Source organism: Galeopterus variegatus, unplaced genomic scaffold, assembly GCF_000696425.1.
Source record: "Galeopterus variegatus unplaced genomic scaffold, G_variegatus-3.0.2 Scaffold3067, whole genome shotgun sequence".
In the NCBI taxonomy this organism is placed as follows: domain Eukaryota; kingdom Metazoa; phylum Chordata; class Mammalia; order Dermoptera; family Cynocephalidae; genus Galeopterus; species Galeopterus variegatus.
Genome location: NW_007729178.1, coordinates 156,121 through 174,029, shown reverse-complemented (window position 1 = coordinate 174,029; position 17,909 = coordinate 156,121). Strand labels below are relative to the sequence as shown.

General features: G+C 52.6%; 1 protein-coding gene across 1 annotated transcript in view; it reads right to left on the bottom strand.

Moving 5' to 3' along the window:
- Positions 1-3: 3 nt before the first annotated feature.
- Positions 4-17,909, bottom strand: part of CACNG2 (calcium channel, voltage-dependent, gamma subunit 2) — a 117,711-nt gene continuing 99,805 nt past the window's right edge. The window contains exons 3-4 of the mRNA XM_008583855.1: positions 1,745-1,885; positions 4-551 (exon numbers count right to left, since the gene is read on the bottom strand). Coding sequence (XP_008582077.1) covers positions 16-551; positions 1,745-1,885 — 677 coding nt within the window. The 3' untranslated portion in view covers positions 4-15. The remainder of the gene's footprint in view (positions 552-1,744; positions 1,886-17,909) is intronic.

The following is a 17,909-nucleotide window of genomic DNA, read 5'->3' as shown; positions in this document are numbered from 1 at the left end:
GGCCCCCCGCGGTCTTCATACGGGGGTGGTCCTGCGGTTGGCTGTGTTGGAGTGGAGAGAGTCCTTGTTGTCCTTTTGGATACAGTTGTGAACTTGGAGGAAGCTGTTATCCCTGTCGGAGTTGTAGGTGGCGGTGGGCGTGGGGGCGGCCTTCAGGGGGTCCCTGCTGAGGGTGTACATGGAGATCTCCGTGGACGGCAGGGTGTTGAAGCCCTTGATGCCCACGGGGGAGGCGTCCCTGGAGCGCGAGGGCTCCGTGGAGCGCGAGCTGGAGCGGCTGCGCCGCTGGTAGCGGTAGCGGTAGCTGGGGATGCGGGTGATGGCGGACGCCTGGAGGTAGTCCGTGGCGCGGGCGCTGGCCCGCAGCTGTTTGTGGCGGTCGATGAACATGTGCACGGCCAGCACCCCGACCATCTCGGCGATGATGAAGGACAGGGCCCCGAAGTAGAAGGACCAGCCGTAGGAGTAACTGTTCTTTTTGGAGTCGCTCTTGGACGGGTCTCCGGCATTGGCAGAGATATACACGATGATGCCGATGATGTTACTCAGACCTGCGGGGCAGGGCGGGGGCAGAGAGAGGACGCGGGTGAGTTTCCCGGGAGGAAGGTGGTGGGGGGGCAGGACGAAAGGACAGGGACAGCTGGAGGGGCCTTCCCTGGTCTGGGTTTTCATGATGAACAGGTGGGGGGGTACAGAGGGACATTGGCGAGCTTGGCCTTAGCATTTATCATTGTTTTGGGAGGGAGCCACAGAGGGGAGAGCCCATGGAAACAGAGGTGGGAAGAGGGGAGAGAAAAGAGAGGCATTCGGCAACCTATGGAGTATGCTAATCATTGATAATGTGTACTGAGTATTTACTACCTGCCTGCACTGCTTAGGGCTTTACAAGCCGTTTGCAGATGAGGAAATAGAAGCACAGAGAGGTTAAGTAACTTGCTCAAGGCTGCACAGCTCAAAGCTGGGGTAGCAGGGAGGGAAGACTGGCTCCTGGATCCAGGCTGCCTGGGTTCGGAGACTTTGGCAAGTTAGCCTTAGTCTGTTTCCAGATTTGTAAGGTGGGGGTAGTGACAGGCCTTCCTCCTGTAGGGCCGTGCGGGGGATGAAATGAGTGAACGCATGTCAGCGCTCCTAGCATCTGGGACATGGCAGGCGCTCCTCAGATGTTGGACATTCTTATGAAATGGCTCATGCTACAGACCCAGGTTCTTTTTCTGGCATCTGAAGCAACTGTGACTCATCATGTAACCCAGCTCAGAAATCTGGACGTGGGCGCCTACCTGCTCCCGCCTGGGTGGGATAGTGAGGAGAAAGGCCTCCCTTGGTCTCCAGGGAGGAGCTGGGCATCGTGCGGGGGTTCAGGAATGGTGAGGCACCTCGGTTGTCTCCTCTCCAGCCTCCTCATCGCTTTACTTGTACCAGGAGGGGAGAAGGCAAGTGGGGATAGGCCCCATACCTGAGAAGGACCTGCTATTTTGGCCCTTTTCCAAGTGGTGGGAGGAAGATGGGCCACTGGGCAAGGGATGGGGTCTGGGGATGTTCTTAGAGGACTCCTTGGGGGCCTTGGGCATTGCTATAGTGCAACAACCCTCCTTCCCTGCAACACAACCTGTGCAAGGCCTGGAGATTCCTCTCCTTCCTCCCCTTCTCTCTCTGCCAGGCCCTCCTAACCCCTGGGTCCCCAAACCTCAGGCTTCTCCCCACTGGAGGGCCTGGACCCCAGCCTGCCGTGCTCAGTGCCCATTACCTGCAGACACGAAGAAGATGCCAGCACTCAGGATGATGTTGTGTCGAGTCTTGTAGAACTCGCTGGCTGCTATGCAGAGTCCACCCATGAAAAGCAGAATCACACTCAGGATCGGGAAAATGCTTGAGGCCCTCACGGCCCCTGTGGGTCACGGAGGGTAAGGGAGAGAGAGAACAGCATGGCTGTGAGACTGAGGGATGCAGAGGGAGGTGGGAGAGCAACCCCTAGGAGTTTATGGACGCAGCCCCAGAGTGCAGGTTGCTTAGCAGTACTAGGCAGGGAGAACAAGCAAGCCTCTGCCCAGCTCATGGCCCTTCAGGGGCTCCCCACTACCTGCAGGACCAAACTCCAGCACCTCATCCGGCACACAGCGCCCTGTGTGACTTGCCCTCTGCCTGCCTCCAGCCTCCTTGTCCCCAGGTTCTCTCTTGACCAGCCACAGCAAACTTCCCATGACATTTCATTTCATGCTACTGACTTTTGGCATATCGAACTTTCTTTCTGAAATGTCTTTCCTGTTTTCACTCAACAAGTTTCTATTCATACATCAAAATCCAGGGCAAAGTTCTCTCTTCTGTGAAGCTTCCCTGACTTCCTTAGGCACTTATTAGCTTCCGCCTCTGTACTTTGGGGAACTTGGGCACACTGAGAGGCATCGTGGTTAGGTGGAACCACATGGCTTGGATTTGAATCTGGCTCTAGCATTTATTAGCCATGTAAGTTTGGGAAAGTTATCCTGCCTCTCTGTGCCTCAGTTTCTTCTTCTGTAAAACAGGGATGGTAATAGTGCCTGCTTCTAGGTTGTTGTGGGGGTTAAATGACTTGATTCAGGTAATGCACTTAGGTAAGTTTCTAGGGCATATAACAGACATTCAATAAATTCTAGTTAGCAGAATAAATATTTGTTCATATGTATGCTTCCACCACAAGTCATGGGTCCCATGAGGCAGGGACTGTGGCTTTTTTAAAAAATAGTTTCTCCTCTCTATTCTTTTTGTCCAAGCATGCAGTAGGCCCTCAATGGAAGCTCATTAAGTGAATAGATGTGCTGAAGTGGCCCAGAAAGAGGAGGAAGTAGGCACACTGCAATGAAAAGAGAAAGTGAAAACAACAAACAAAACCCAGCAAAATGCCTTCAGAATAAGGTGAGAAGGAGGATTGACAAACAGGACAGGAGAAGAAAAGACTATTTTAACAGAAAGGCAGAAACAGAGAGGGCAGGGCCAGCAGCTCCTGTGTGTGCTGGGGGAGCAGTGGGTGGCGGGGCTGGGGGTGTTTGTGGGGGGGAGCAGTGTCTGACCCAGAGCTGGGGGGTCCTCCACAAAGTGTGTCTGCGAAGTAAAATATTTTTTTCTATCCAAATTCAAATAGGCAGTGAGTGATCTCAGGCCAGACTCCCTATCCCAGGAGCTGTGGGCCAGGCAGGAGTCTAGAGTGAGGGAAACCGACGTCCTCTTTAAATGCTCTGGTGGCTTAAATGCTTTGGTGGCTGCTAAGGAAGTTGAGTCCAGTTAGCTGCAGGGCCCTTTGGCCAAACCCAGGGATGGGCTGGGGGAGGTGTGTTATGGAGTAGAGCCTCCTCCTGTCCCCTGTCCCCATCCCTTTGGGTGGCAGTATGGCTGAGAAGAGCATATAAGAAGAGTTTTTCTACATAAAACTTTAGGTATTTTTCTAAGAAGATTTTAGGCAGTTTTCTAGGATATGTGTGAAATAAAAACCCTTCCTCTGTTCACCCATGGATCTGCAGTAAAGTCTACACTGATCACTAATGCAGTTGGCTGAATGGATTATTTTGGGGTACTTGAAGGAGTGGGGAGCTCTGTATCCAGGTGGGCATGTGGAAGCAGGGGCCAGAGGATCCGGGTGTGGACAGCTAGGTCACTCCACAATCGCAGCACCCCTGTTCCTCCTGAGCAGGGACAGGGCTGCTCCCTTCCTAGATCCGAGCGGGGTGTTCTTTCCCTGCAAGTCACTTCTAAGACACCATGCTGTACCCCCAACCTGATCCCCCAGCCCAAACACACCTGCGCCCACACACGTGTGCACGCAGACAGGCACGACCAAAAGTGCCTTAATTCTCATCTTTGTAAGCACGTGGGGAAGGTGGGAGCTTATTGAAGACCCAGGAGAAGAGAGATAACATTTGTTAAGCACCCACTCTGTGTTGGGTCTTGAGTGGGTAGTTAACGTATATGATTTTATCCTAGTGACAGCTCTGCAGGGTGTGTTTTTTGCCCTGATTTACAGAAAAGAAAACTGAGGTTTTGAGAGGTGAAGTAAATGGCCACCAGCTAGTGACCTGGGATTCAAATCCAGACCAGCCCAATTTTTGAATGAACCTGTACTCTCCATGTGTGGCTTCCAAGGAGTCTGGGAAGGGCCATAGGGTCTGGAAAGCTGGATTTGGGTCGCAGCTCTGCCACCCACTTACTGCGTGGCTGAGGCAGGTACCAACCCCCCCTCTGGTTTTCCCATGCGTGAAATGGGGTGTGGTCTGTTAGATGATTTCTGATAGTTCTGCCCTCTCCATGTGGATTTGTTTTCTGGCCAGCTAGAAAGAGGGATGACAAGGAAAGAAAGAGAGGACAGTGTGACTTCTGAGGGGCAGCAGCGGCTGCTCAGATGAGAAGTGGGAGGAAGGGCTCCAGCTTCCCCCTCCAAGAAAGTGGGCTCTTCCTGCCTGCAGGATGCCTGCATTTGTGACCAGCCTGCAGCCTCAGAGCAGACGCCTCACAGTGGCAGGGACCCGATGTTTCCAGTTCAGGCCTGCCTGCTGTGGGAACCCGGATGCCCCAACTCAGCCTTCCTGCCAGCAGAGGGAGAGAGCACCAGCCACGGAGGGGGCTGGGATGCTGTGTGTGTGCATGCATGCGTCTGTGTGTATGCGTGTGTGTGCGTGCATGCGTGTGTGTGCAACGAGAGGTGGATTAAAGCTTGTGTGGACAAGACAGAGGGAGGCAGGAGGGAGAGGTGTGCTGTGTTGCAGCCAGCAAAGGACAACGTGAAGGAAACAGACTGCTTCGGAAGGTAGCGAAACAGCTTATGATGTGCCCTAAATAATGGTGACCAGCGGGGAGTGCAAACAGAAGCTTCTTCCGCTCAGCAGAGCCAACCCAAACTCAAGCCTGTCTTGGAAAGGGCCTCTTTGCCCAGAAAGAAAGTGACGGGGGACAGCCAGTAAACAGCATCATGCGTAGGGAGGCTGGACTTTGCAGGGCCCAGATCCAGGCTGGGAAGGAAGCTGGCTTAAGAGCAAGTGAGGACTCCTACACTGGTGAAGTCTCTTGCAGGAGGTCTTTCTGGCTGGGTGATGTCAAAGACTGAATGGGCATTTTGGAGTTAGACACACCTGAATTTGAATCCTGGCTTTGTCACTTACTGTGTGACCCTTGGGCAAGGATTTTTAACCTCTGTGAGCCTCAGTTTCCCCATCCTGTAACATGGGAATAGTAATAATAACGTCCCGCTCATAGGAATGTCATATAGCCTTGCCATAGTGTCGTGTAGTCTGAGGACCAGCAGTATCACCATCACTGGGGAGCTCATTAGAAATGCAGACTCTCAGGTTTCTTCTGGACCTACTGAATCAGAATCTACGTTTTAATGAGATCCCCATAATAAGATCTGAATGCACATGAAACTTTGAGAAGCGCTGTTATGAGGATTAAATTGAGTAATATTTGTACCGTGTCTCATGCTAGAATGTGTACAGTGAAAGGCAGCAATTTTTATTATTATAAGGTCCCTTCCTTTTCAGCCCAGACACACTTCCCTGTGGATTGTCCTGACTTCCCACAGAGCCTGGTGTGGTTTTGGTGCTAAAATCTGTCACTAGGAAAATAGCTGACTTATTCAATGAACAGATATTTATTGGTCTCCTGTGAGTAAGCATATGGCACTTCACAATACCTGTTAACATTGATGGAGCCCCTCCCCTGTGCCAGGTCTTGTTCTAAGTGCAGCTTACATGGATTAGCCTGTTTAAACCTCATACCAACCCCATGGAGCCATGGGGCTTGGCTTTAAGGAGATTACAAATACCTAAAGTGGCCATTGGCAAACTTTTTCTGTAAAGGGACAGAGAGTAAATATTTTTGACTTTGCTGGCCATATGTTCTCTGTTGCAACTTCTCAACTTTGTTGTTGTAGGGCAAAAACAGCCATGGACAATATGTAAACAAATGAGTGTGGTTGTGTTCCAATAAAACTTTATTTACAAAATCAGTAGGCGGGCCGGATTTGTCCCACTAGTCATAGTCTGGCCACCTCTGGCTGAGAGTATACGCATATGCTTTGCTTGTGACTAGCTGTGAGTCGAGGGAACAGATACAGACTGAGCGCCCGCCCCTGTGCCAGGTTCTGGGCTGGGCATAGCAGATATAAAGGGTGCCAAACCACATCTGGTCCATGTCTTTATAAAGCTTATGTTCTCACGAGGGAGATACATATCATCAGATAATAATAACACAACCAGGATAAAGTGCTAGGAAAGGAAGGTGCCTATATGGCTCCATGAGGGCGTGTGACAGGCTGTCACATATAGATGGCTAATGTCCATTGAGGGCTTAGTTAATGCTGGGGACTGTTTTAAGCACTGTACATATATTAACTCACTAGTTCTCATAACGATTCTATGAAGTAGGTACTTTAATTACTTCCATTATATGGAGACTGGACTGAGGCATGAAGAGGTTGAGCCATCTGTCCAAGGTTTGGGAGCCCCGGCAGTCTGACTCTAGGGTCTGGGGGCCTAACCACTGTGCTTTCCTGCTTTTAGGCTCCACGCTTCCTTGCCTCTCAGAGCATCCTCTGAGCTCCTGTGGGGATCCTGAGCGGGTGATGTTGGAGCTGACCTCTGGTGGGGAAGGAGAAGCTAATTAGGCAGAGTGGAGGCAGGGAGGTGGAGAGCGTTTCAGGGAAAGCAAGCAGCACGGGCAAGGGCTGGAGGAAGCACGGCTCGTTCAGGGACTTGGGAGAAGTCTGGGTCACAAGGAGTTAGTAGGGGGCTTGGGGAGCACTGGGGAGATGAGGCAGGCAGGGCCAGGCTGTGCGGGGGCCTCATGAGTCACCAAGGGCCGTGTGGGTTGTGCTAAAGAGCTTACCTTTATCCTAAGAGCAATGGGAAACATTAAAGGACTTAGAACAGGCAGGGCTGTCATGATCTGATTTGCATCTTAAGAAGCAAGTGGATTACGAAGGTGTCCAGGGCAGCTACATGTTAGTCTGAGAGGGCTATTGCAGTTGACCAGACAAGAGATGATGGTGCGTGGACCACTGTGGGCACAGAGGGTAGGGACAGAGGTGGATGGATTTGAGAGAAGTTTAGGAGGTGGAATAAAGTTTGACAGATCGATGTGGGTAGAGAAGAGGGAGGCATTGAGGGTTCTAGGTTTCAGACCTGCGAGGTGGATGGAGGAACCATTTGTAGAGACTGGGAGGGGATCAAGCTTTGGAGCGAGGGGACAGGAGGGGGAAATCCAGGTTTGGTTTGGGACACACTGAGTTTGAGATGCTTTGGGGATGTGCATGTGGAGTGGTGAGGGGGCAGTTGGGTGTGCAGGTGGGTGGTGCAGGGGTGCAATCTGGGCTGCAGCTGTAAAGGTGGAAGTCACAGACACACAGGGGAGCACAGAAAGCTTGCCCACGGACGAGCAGAGGGCTTAGGCCTGAGGCTTGGGGGCCCCAATGTTTAGTGACCTGCTCCAGAAAACCTTGGGCAAATACACAGTGTCCCTTGGCCACCATGTTCTTTCCTGTAAAATGGAGATGAAAATCCTCTTTTTCTACCTTACAGGGTTGCACTGATTAAATAGGAAGAAGAATGTTAGTAGACTATGAACAATTTATTATTTTCTACACTGGTGACAGAAATGAAGAGTATCCTAAGTGCCCAGGAGGGAAGTGACAGCTTGCCTTCTGGAGGAGGTGGCCTGAGCTGTAAATTCTTTGTGAATCTTCTTTTTGGCCAAATTCTGTAGACAAATCATTTTGTGATCTTGTGTCCCAGTGGGCCCAGCCCTATGGCCACATGCTGTGAAATTGCTCTTCATGGTGGCTCAGCTGGAGGATGGGGCAGAGGACGGGATGGAGGTCCCTCTGCTTCCTCCCTCCATCTGCAGGAGGAGGGTGGGGTGGTGGCTAGTGGGGGCAGGGGGAAGTCAGGGAGCCTGGACCTGGGGGTCGCTCTTAGCTTGGCTCTCCCTGGTGTGCCCCCTCCAGCATGTGCTTTCACTTCTCTGGCCTCAGGTCTGCACTTTGACGGGGTTGGACTGGACAATCTCTTTCACGGTCCTGTGCCCCGCGTGACCTCTTCTCAGGGCCTGCTCAGCCAGGACAGGCTTCCTTCTTCCCTGTTCCCTGTGCTAGTAGTGGTGGCCTTTAGTCAGAATAGTCAACATATTCAGGTATATGGAGGGCAGGCTTCCTATTTTCCTGGCACAGTGTTAAGCTCTTTGTGTATGTTATCCCTTTGGGGATTTGATCCTTTCTAATGGGATAGAATCACAGATGTGCTGAGTTGGGAGGAACTTTCTAGGGTCTTGGGCATCTCTCCCTTTTCCTCCTTTCACACCGAGCTGGATGGTACAGCCAATGAGTATGAAAAGGGATGGGTTCTAAAAAATGCCTGTGTGTGCATGTGTATGTGTGTGTGCATGTGTGTGTGTGTGTGAGAGTGAGAGAGAGAGAAAGAGAGAGAGAGAGAGAGGGAGAGAAAGAGGGAGAGAGAGAGAGGGAGAGAGATACTGGAGAAGAGAGAAAAACCTCAAAGAAAGAGGCAGGGGAGAAAGAAGAGGTCAGAAGAGAGGAAGACAGAGAAGCTGAGAGTCGTGGCTGGGAGCATGGGCTCCAGGTGCAGCTGGCCTGGGGTCCTATCCTTGCCCTCCCACCAGCTGAGCGGCCTCTGTGCCTCGCCTTTCCCATCTGTTTAATGGGGACACTGATCATATCTCCTCACAGGGTGGTGGTGAAGATGAATTAAGATCATATACCAGGTGTCAGGCCTGGCACATCAAGTGTCCAGTAACCGTTTGCTGCATGTAGTGACATATGAAAAGCATCTGGGGAGCCCACTGAGCTACCTTTTGGAGGACCACCTGTGCAGGGTGCCGATGCTTTCCCAGGTCCTGCTGTCTGTGGAGACTGGTGACCAGTTGCACAAGCGCAGGAGAGAGGCTGCCTGAGTGCATCTTCTAGCCATGTTACCTGGCGCCCTGTGTCTCAGCTGCCCCTCCGCCACGTGGAGGTCATGAACACACCTATCTCACAGAGTGGCTGGGAGGAGTAAGAGCAAACGCACTGCAGCAATGACAGCAGTGGCTGGTGCTCAAGGAGCCCCAGTTATCGTGCCAGTGGAGGCTGCTGCTTCTGCTTTGGGTTACTGAGCGTGGTGTTTATTAAAGTGCAGGGTGTGACTCATTACTAGGTTGTGGGGTCAGTGTAGTGGTTGCAACCAGCCCTGAAATAAATGAACTAGGACAGACCAGAGACTGTTGCCCCATGTGAGTGCTCGAAGGCCAGGCGCCGTGGGGTGGCATGTCCTGCTAGGTAGGCGGTGTGGGTGACTACATGACATGGCTTAGGATGTTTCCTGACTGTAGGATGTGGTCACAACAGTTCTAGCCACATTGCTTGCAATGCCTTCTGGAGAGACTGTCTTGGAACCCCCCCCGCCCACAACAATTTTTGCTAGAAGGGGCTGAAAGGCTGGGGCAGTGGCGGGTAGCGGGATAATGGACCTGCATGACTTTCCTGGGACACAGGTGGTGTCCTGGAAGATGTTCCGGGCTGGGGGAAGTCATCTTCTCTCTCTGGGCCTCAGTTTTTCCTTTGTGTAAAAAGGGAGGGTGGGGCTGGGTGACCTGGACAGCGTGTGTAACGCCAGCATTTCAAGAGCTGGTGAGGTGTCCTGGGCTCCCCTGATGCTGCCCACCAGGCAGCTGTGGAGAGCTAACCAAGCACTATTCATTGAGAGCCGGAGAAGCTCAGTAACTTGCGTAGGGTCACAGAGTGCAGCACACCTTTAATTCAGGGTCTTTCACTAAACCCCACATTTGGACCTCGACACCTGGTCTCTCCATACATCCCACGCTCAGGTCTCTAAGAACCCCCTTGTTGCCTGGCAGGGCCAGCAGAGGTGGGGATAGAAGGGGGATGAGGAGGAGGAGTGTTCCCTGAGGCTGGGAAGGGTGGCTTTGGCCCTGCTTGAGACACAATATCTGCCTCCGTCCTCATTCTGGGAAGAGGGTGACGTGCCAGGTGGCCTTAGGGAGAGTGGTACCGCGTTTATTTGCTTAGCAAACATCTCCTGGGCCTGATCCCATGACAGGCCCTGTGCTGGCTGGGGGTGGAGAGAGGGGGATGTTCTATTTGCTGCTGCTCCTGTCTGTCCTCAAGCTGTTCACAGTCCAATGGGGAGAAAAATCAGTAACAGGATCCAAGACAAAACAGATCGGTAAGAGAGTGGTCATCTCCCAGCATGCCCAGCCTCGTCCTATGTTCCCGGCCTTGGAGGGGGCAGCCCTGTTCACCTGTATTCCCAGCCAGGACTCCTTGACATCCCCGAGTCCTCCCTCTCTCACCACCCCCCCATCCAGGCTCTCAGTAAATCCTTCCAGCTTTACCTCCAAATACTTCTAGAATCCTGCCCTTCTCAACCACCTCCCCAACTCTGTGGTCCAAACACCTGGCTTTTTAGCCTGAATTATGGCCGTCGTCTCCTAACTGGTCTCCTTGTCCTGCCCAGACCCTATAGTCAGTTCTCCAGCAGAAGCCTGAGTGATACTGTTAACCTGGACATCAGAACACATCTGTCCTCTGCTCAGAACCTTCCCATGGTTCCATCTTGGATGAAAACGGAGGCCCACAAATCCCAGCTCACCCTGCCTCCCACCCACCCGCCCGCTCACTCCGCCTAACCACGTGGCCTCCTGGCTGTGCCGAGGTCACTCCTGTGTCCGCTCACTCCTGGCTGTGCCCAGCCTGCCATCCTGACGCACTTTGCACTGGCTGTTCCCTCCTCCTGGAATGCTCTTCCTGGGATGTACCCAGCTGCTCCCTCGCCTCCTCCAGCTCTCCGCCCAAATGCTACCTGTGTGTGAGGACTTTTCTGTCCACCCTGTTGAAGCCCTCCTCTTGTCGCTCCCTGTCCCTTCCCTGCTTACTCTTCATCTCTGTGCTTGTCACTGTGCAGCTCGGGATGCAACAGTAAGCAACGATAATGGCTAATGCCTCCTGAGTGCTTACTGTGCTCCGGGCTGGCGTGAAGAGCTGCCTTGTGCTAACTCGCTTCATCCCCTTTCCAACCCCGGCAAGGTAGCGGCATCATGAGTCCCTGCAGTGTGTGTGGGGCCTGCCCTTATGGTCTGCTGCTTCCTACTGGTGGCCAACCTCTGTACATTCACCCCCCAAATGACCCCACATCAATTCTCCCTGCCTTGGCTGCTCCTGCCTCCCTGATAGGTGTCCATTCCTGGCTGTTGGCTTCCTCAGGGAACTCTGGTCACCTATGCTTGCTCTCAGATGGTCGGTGAATCCTGGGGCAGGTGTCAACTCCCAGTGCAATCAGGTGTACCCCTTGTGTGTGTAGTGGAGGGGGATGGACAGGGGATTTGCTTTGCCAGAGTCCTCTCTTCCTTCTCCCTTGTGTTCACTTCTGGCTCTGAAGAAAGTATAGCTTGGTGATCGACATGTTGAGGCCTGACACTGCAACTCTCCCGTGCGTGTGTGTGGCCTGTGGGCATCAGCCCCCTCCTCTTCCCATGGAGGGGTGTGTCAGGGACAGCAGCCAACCCTGAGCCCCTCACCCAAATCTCCAGCCCCAGGCTCTGAATGTGGAGTGAGGAGACCCAACCCCATCCTGCAGCCCTAGCCACAATACAGTGGATTTTGGGGTCTAGCACACAGAAGGTGCTTAATACATGGCTGTGGAAGGGACCTGAATTCCTCTGAATCTTTGGCCCCACTCCAAATCACATTGGAACAGGTAGGAAATACCAATTCTCATCTCCTGGACATAACCCCCCCCCCCATACACTACGCAGGGAGCTTCTCTCTCTCTCTCTCTCTCACACACACACACACACACACACACACACACCCCACATGCAAGAATCCACATACACACAAACAGATATGTGCAGACACACAGGCCCTTACACATTCAGACAGGTGCTCAGACGCACAGACACGCAGGCACCAAAAGACACAGCACAGCACAGCACAGACTCACATCCTCGGCACAGAGACAGACACACTGATGCATGAAGTCCCACCCGGGTCACCACTGCTTCTGTCTGTCACCATGCTCTTCGATCTCTGGTTAATGAGGGAGAGGATAAATGAGCCACCACAGTGGACACAGTGGATGTGCCCACAGTGCTGGCTGGAAAAACACTTTGGTCACCATTCATTGCTGGGAAAGCCAGCCACAGGTGGGGCGAGGTCTGTACTAGCTGCGCCTTCGTGGGGCCCAGATGTTGGGGACTCAGAGTGGAGATGAGGGGCTCATATGGCTGTTTTCCCCCATCACTGGTCAGCCCCTGCACTCTACGTTTCAGGAGAGGCTGTGGGACTCCTCAAATACTCCCAGAGACCAGGGATTGAGAATGTTCATTCATTCATTCATTTGTCCCATCAGGTGTTAGTTGGGTACCTTCCTTCTGCCAGGCCCTCCCAGAGGCGCTGTACAATGTCTGAAGCTTGGCGTGCTGGCATGAGAGCAAGCGAGCCCCACTTCCTTGCCACCCCAGGAGATGAGCTCTGGACTCCTGCCAGGCCATGCCTTCTGTCATTCTGTCTCCTCCCTGTCTGTGCTACATCCTCAGTCAGCTGGTGGGACAAGGATGGTAGGAGTCACCCAGGCCACCTCACTGGCCACTCCTCAGCCCCCTAGGGCCTCCCCAGCTTCCTGGCCTCTCAACCTTGGTGTCCTAGGGCTCAGTGTCTAGGCCCCTCCTCTCCTCTCTCTGCACCACGCCCTTGGTGAGTCCACCAAGTGTCATGGCATTAGACATCACCTGCATGCTGACAACTTGCAAACTCCTCTCTCTGGCAGGACCTCTCCTGTGAACCCCAGACTCCGGGCGCACACTGAGCACTAGACATTGCGCCAGGAAATCCCATAGGCATCTTCATCTTAATGTGGCTGACACTGAGCCCCAGTCCCAATCTGCTGTCCCTCACGGGCACAAACTTGGAGTTATCCTTGACTCCTTCCTTTCCCTCAAAATCCACATGCAGCCTTTCAGAAAACCCTGTACGCCGTCCCTGCAAATACTTCCAGCATCTGATCCCTTCTCACCCGCTTCACTGCTACCGCCTTGGCTCAAGTTGCCATCATCTCTTGCCTAGATTATCGCAGCAGGCTCCTAACTCTTCTGCCTGCTTCTGCCCTGGTCCTATTTCAGTCTCTTATGAACACAGCAACCAGAGATCTTGTTCAAAAGTAAGATGCTGTCTCTCAATCAGAGCAACCCCCTACGTCCTTGTTACGACCCACAGGGTGCTTGCAGCTTCTCTGCACTCACTTTTCTCCTTCCCCTCCTTGCTCACTGCATGCTATCTTACTGGCATCAGTCCCCAAACACTCCAGGCTTGCTCCCACCCCAGGACCTTTGCACCTGCTAATCCCTCTGTCTGGAACATTCTACCCCCAGATATCCACAGAGCTCACTGTCTTACCTCCTTCAGGTCTTTTCTCAGACTTCTGAGTGAAGACTTTCCCGACCCCACCCTCACTCTGGAATTCCCTACCCCCCTTTCCTGCTTGATTTTTCTCCATGTCAGTCATCACAGTATGACATACTATATGATCCACTTGTTAACTTCATTTATTGTAGATTGCATGTGCCCTGAGCACCAGGTCTTTGTTTCTGCCTGCTGCCATATCCTCAGCACCTAGAAGAGGGCCTGGCATCAGAGGCCACTCCATAAACATTTGTGGAATGTGTGAACTGCTCACACTCACAAGTAAGGAAGAAGCTACACTTGTTTCATGGACACTGTGACGTCATAGGAAGTTTAAGGGGCCCCAGGGATGTGCATTCCTGGCATGGCTCAGCTTGGTCCAGTTTTTCATTATACAGTGATCTTGAGTTTAGGAACACCCTGGAGGCCAGTAACAGTGGGGACAAGGCATGGGCCGTGCTCCACCTCGCTCACACCTCTGCTTTTCTGGGAAGAATTAACTCAGGAGCCATTTAGGAATATGGAAAAGGGCCAAGTCCCCTAGCAGATGCTCTGCATGGATTGGACTCTGTTTTGGGGGGGATGGGGTGGGGAGAAGAGTGGTTTGACTGCTCGTTCCCTGTCCTGTCACCTCCATCCCTATCCCCAAGCCCATAACTCCATCCACAGTCACATAAGTTTGCATTTTTTGGGAGGGAGAGAGAACCACCAAACCCTGGATGCCTCCTCCTCTGAGAAGCCTTCCCTGGCCATCCTCTATAAAACGGCAGTCTCCACCTGCCCTCTCAGCTCCTGCACCCTGCTCTGTTTCACCAGAACACTTAGCACCACATAAGATGTGCTTATGTTTGCTTACTTATTTGTTTATTGTCTGTCTCCTTTCATTGGAGCACAGATTTGGTCTGTTTTGTTCAATTCTTAATCCCCAGCATCTAGAACAGTGCCTGGCACATAGTACGGGCTCAACAAATATATGTTGAATGAGTGAACAAATGCATGTGAATTCCCAGAGAAACTCATAAAGTTTTAAAAATAAATATAATCTGCTTCCAAGTGGTTTTTCAAACTTGATATCAGACACACAAGTGAGGAAAGAGGGGAGGCATGGGGCTGGGCAGGGAGGGGTGGGCATCTCAGACCTTATCCCAGGCCCTTGACTGCCTGCACCTCCTTTATTCTCACCATGATCCCAGTTGGTAGGTGATTTCCCCATTTTTACAAATGGGAGACTTGGTTCAGAGAGCTGAAGGCATAATGCAGATCAGGGGCTGGGCTGACACTGCAACTTAGGTCTGCTGGATGCCAGAAAGGGCCCTTGCCCTCTGGGCAGCTCAGACCTCTTGTGCCCTCCTGAGTACCAAGATAGTTGGCCCAAGGAGCCAAGGAAAAGACATCCAGAGGGTTTCTTGGGAGATATGGTACTGCCTAGTGAGGCCTGCAGTCCCATACTTATACACATTCAGGCCTTGGTTCATTCTAGGAGTGCACTTGCCCTGTGCCAGGCTCTGTGCTGGGCATTGGGAGTTAGAGTTGGTGCAGGACAGATCCTGCCTTAAGGTGAGCAGAGACCGATGGTAGCAGCAGGAGCTGACCGTGGTAGTGGCAGGAACTCCAGCTGCCTTTCTGGAGCCCTCCCCTGCCTACTCCCATGCCCCTCTGAGTCACTGCCCCTGAGACTGAGGCAGGCTGTGCCTGGAAGGTCAAAGGCAGAGATGCCTGGTCTGGGCAGACAGAGCTCTGGTGTCTCTCTTTGTGAGCCTTTTCCACCCTCCTGGATCCCCGCCCTTCTCATCCCCGACCCCCATCCTCCTCACAGTCCTCTGCTGTCCTCTAGAAACCCAAAGCTGTGCCCTGTGCCAGTAGCTCTCTGCCCCATGGCCCACCCCCATCACTGGCTGCCCCTACTCCTGTCAGCTCTGCCTCCCAAACAGCTCCTTCCTCCTAGCCATCACCGCGGCTGACTCTGGTGCAAGCTGCCATCACCTCTCACCTGACGACTGCGACAGCCCCCAACTGGCCTCCCTGCCTCCCTTCTCAGCCTTTATCATCTACCCTCCCGCACAGCAGCCATGCTGACTTTTCTGTCAGTCCGCCTTGCTGTGGTCCCCATCACACGTAAAATGAGATCGATTTCTCCCCTGGTCCCCAGGCCCACCGTGCTCAGGCTCCTCTGCTGTCTGACCTCATGTTGTAGGAACCGTCCGCCATCCCCCATGCATGCTTTGTGTCCGGCCTCCCCTCTGATCCTCAGACAGGGCTTTAGGCCTCTGCTCTCGCCATTCCCTCCATCAGGCACTCTCTTCCCCAGAAATCCTCTCACCTCGTTCCCTTTCTTCATTTGGAGAAGCTCTCTTGCCCACCTTATCTAAGTGACACCCTTCCCCCGTCACTCCACCCCCTCCCAGAACTCTCTGAAACTCTCTCAGGGGCAGAGGCAGGGAGAGGGTGTCTGCACTTGCTAGTTTCCTCCTAGGCAACGCAATCCTCACAAAGCCAGCTTTGTTTGGCTCACCCTCGATCCCCAGCACTGACAGTAGAGCCCAGCACACAGCGAGTGCTCAGCAAGAATCTCGTGAGGGCATGAATGAGTGAACCCTTCTGGAGTCTGAGTCTCAGCTCTCGTGCCACCTTCTCTAGGGAGCTCTTCTGGAATGACCTCGTCTGGTCTGGGTTAGGGGGCAGGCTTCCACGGCACCACAGGCTTCCTTCTTTCCCTCTCTGCGGCATAAACATTAGGGTCCTTGGGTCTGTCTCCAGACCACAGAGCTAGCCCTCAGAGACAGGAGTTGCTTCTGTCCTTCTCACAGCCTCCCAAGTGCTGCATAAGCTGTGAAGGTCAGTTTGACAGACCTGAACTGGGCACTGACTCAGGCTCCGCCCACCCCAGGTGCAGCCCCTCCCACTTCCCTGGGCCAAAGCCCCACCCACCTGCGGGAGCAGCTCCGCCCACCTCTCTGGCCCTCAGCTCTCCTCTGCGGCACCAGATCATATGCTTGAACGTTGATCTGTTCACCCACCAAGTCACTTTCTTGCTCAGTCAACAAATTGCTTTATTGGACACTGATTCCCTGCCAGGCCCTGGGCTGGGGGCTTGGGGCGCAGAAATGAATGGGACATAGTTCTGCCTTCAAGAAACTCATAATCTTGTGAGGATGCTGAGTGTGAACCAGTAAACGTGCAGCAAAGTGTGATGAGGGCTGGGATGGAGACATGGGCAGGGTGCCGGGAAGGCCAACAGAGGGGCTTCTAAATCAGAAAGGGGGTGGCGAGTGGGGAGCAGGGCAGGGGATTCCTCTAGAAAAAATCATTCCTGTCTTCTAGCTTCTCTCGCCAACCAGGTTAGAGTTTCAGAGAGAATGATAGCAACTCCTGTCTTCCAGCTTTAAAAAATTAGTTTTATTGTCTAGCCCAGGACTAGCTTGTTATAGATCAAGGGTCAGCAAACTCTGCCAAATGCAGACTGCTGCCTGGTTTTGCAAAAAAAGTTAAGTTTTCCTGGAACACAGCCACATTCGTGTGCTTCATATTGTCTGTGGCTGCTTTTGTGCTAGAAGGGCAGAGCTGAGTAGTTGGGCAGAGACTGCATGGCTTGAAAAGCCTGAAATATGTACTATCTGGTCCTTTACAGAAAGAGTTTGCTGAGCCCTGGTATACATGCTCGAGAAATAGTGTTGGATTAAGTGAACTCTCATCAGATCATTGGAGTCTTACATGGCTAATGTGAGTCCAAGTGTTTTGTCTAGGGACACCAAGATGACCCAAACATTCTAAGCTCTTTCAAAATAAGGACACTGAGGCATAGAGTTGGTAGGAATTGCTACTGAAGAATCCTGTATCTTTCTATTATTTAACAAAAAGCCCTTATGGAGCACCTGCTATAGTTCAGGCCTCTGCTGAATGAGACAAATTATCTGCCCCAAGGCACTTACTGCCTAGCTAAATGAATGAGACAAATTATCTGCCCCAAGGCACTTACTGCCTAGCTGATAAATTATTACATCATCACTGTGCTGGACCAGATGAGACCTGTGCCCAAGGAGTGCAGCTCCTGGTGTGGGGCTCAGCCTGGCTCACCCCTTCTACCTCTATATCCAGCCTCATCTCTGCCATGCTGTGTCTCCCAAGTGGAACTGTTACTCTGGGGGCCCTACCCATCAGGCTGTCCTTTTCTGGGCGCTAGGGACCATGTCTCACTCACCCATCTTGGCCTCCCCCGCACTGAGCACAGGGTCTGGCATACAGAAGGTGCTCAAGCCATGTGTTCCACACTGCCAGGCTCCTGTGGCCTTACATGGTAATAGCAACCAACTGGCTCTTTAGGAATTGCACTTAAGAGCAATGTCTTGAGGGAATTAATTCGTCAAATGAAACGACAAGTATGGTATGATTTTTTTTTCCCTAAAAAAGAAATCTACAAATTGCATCATATTTCCTTCCTCTCTCTTCCCAGCTGCCTGGCTGACTTCACGTTCCATGGGCT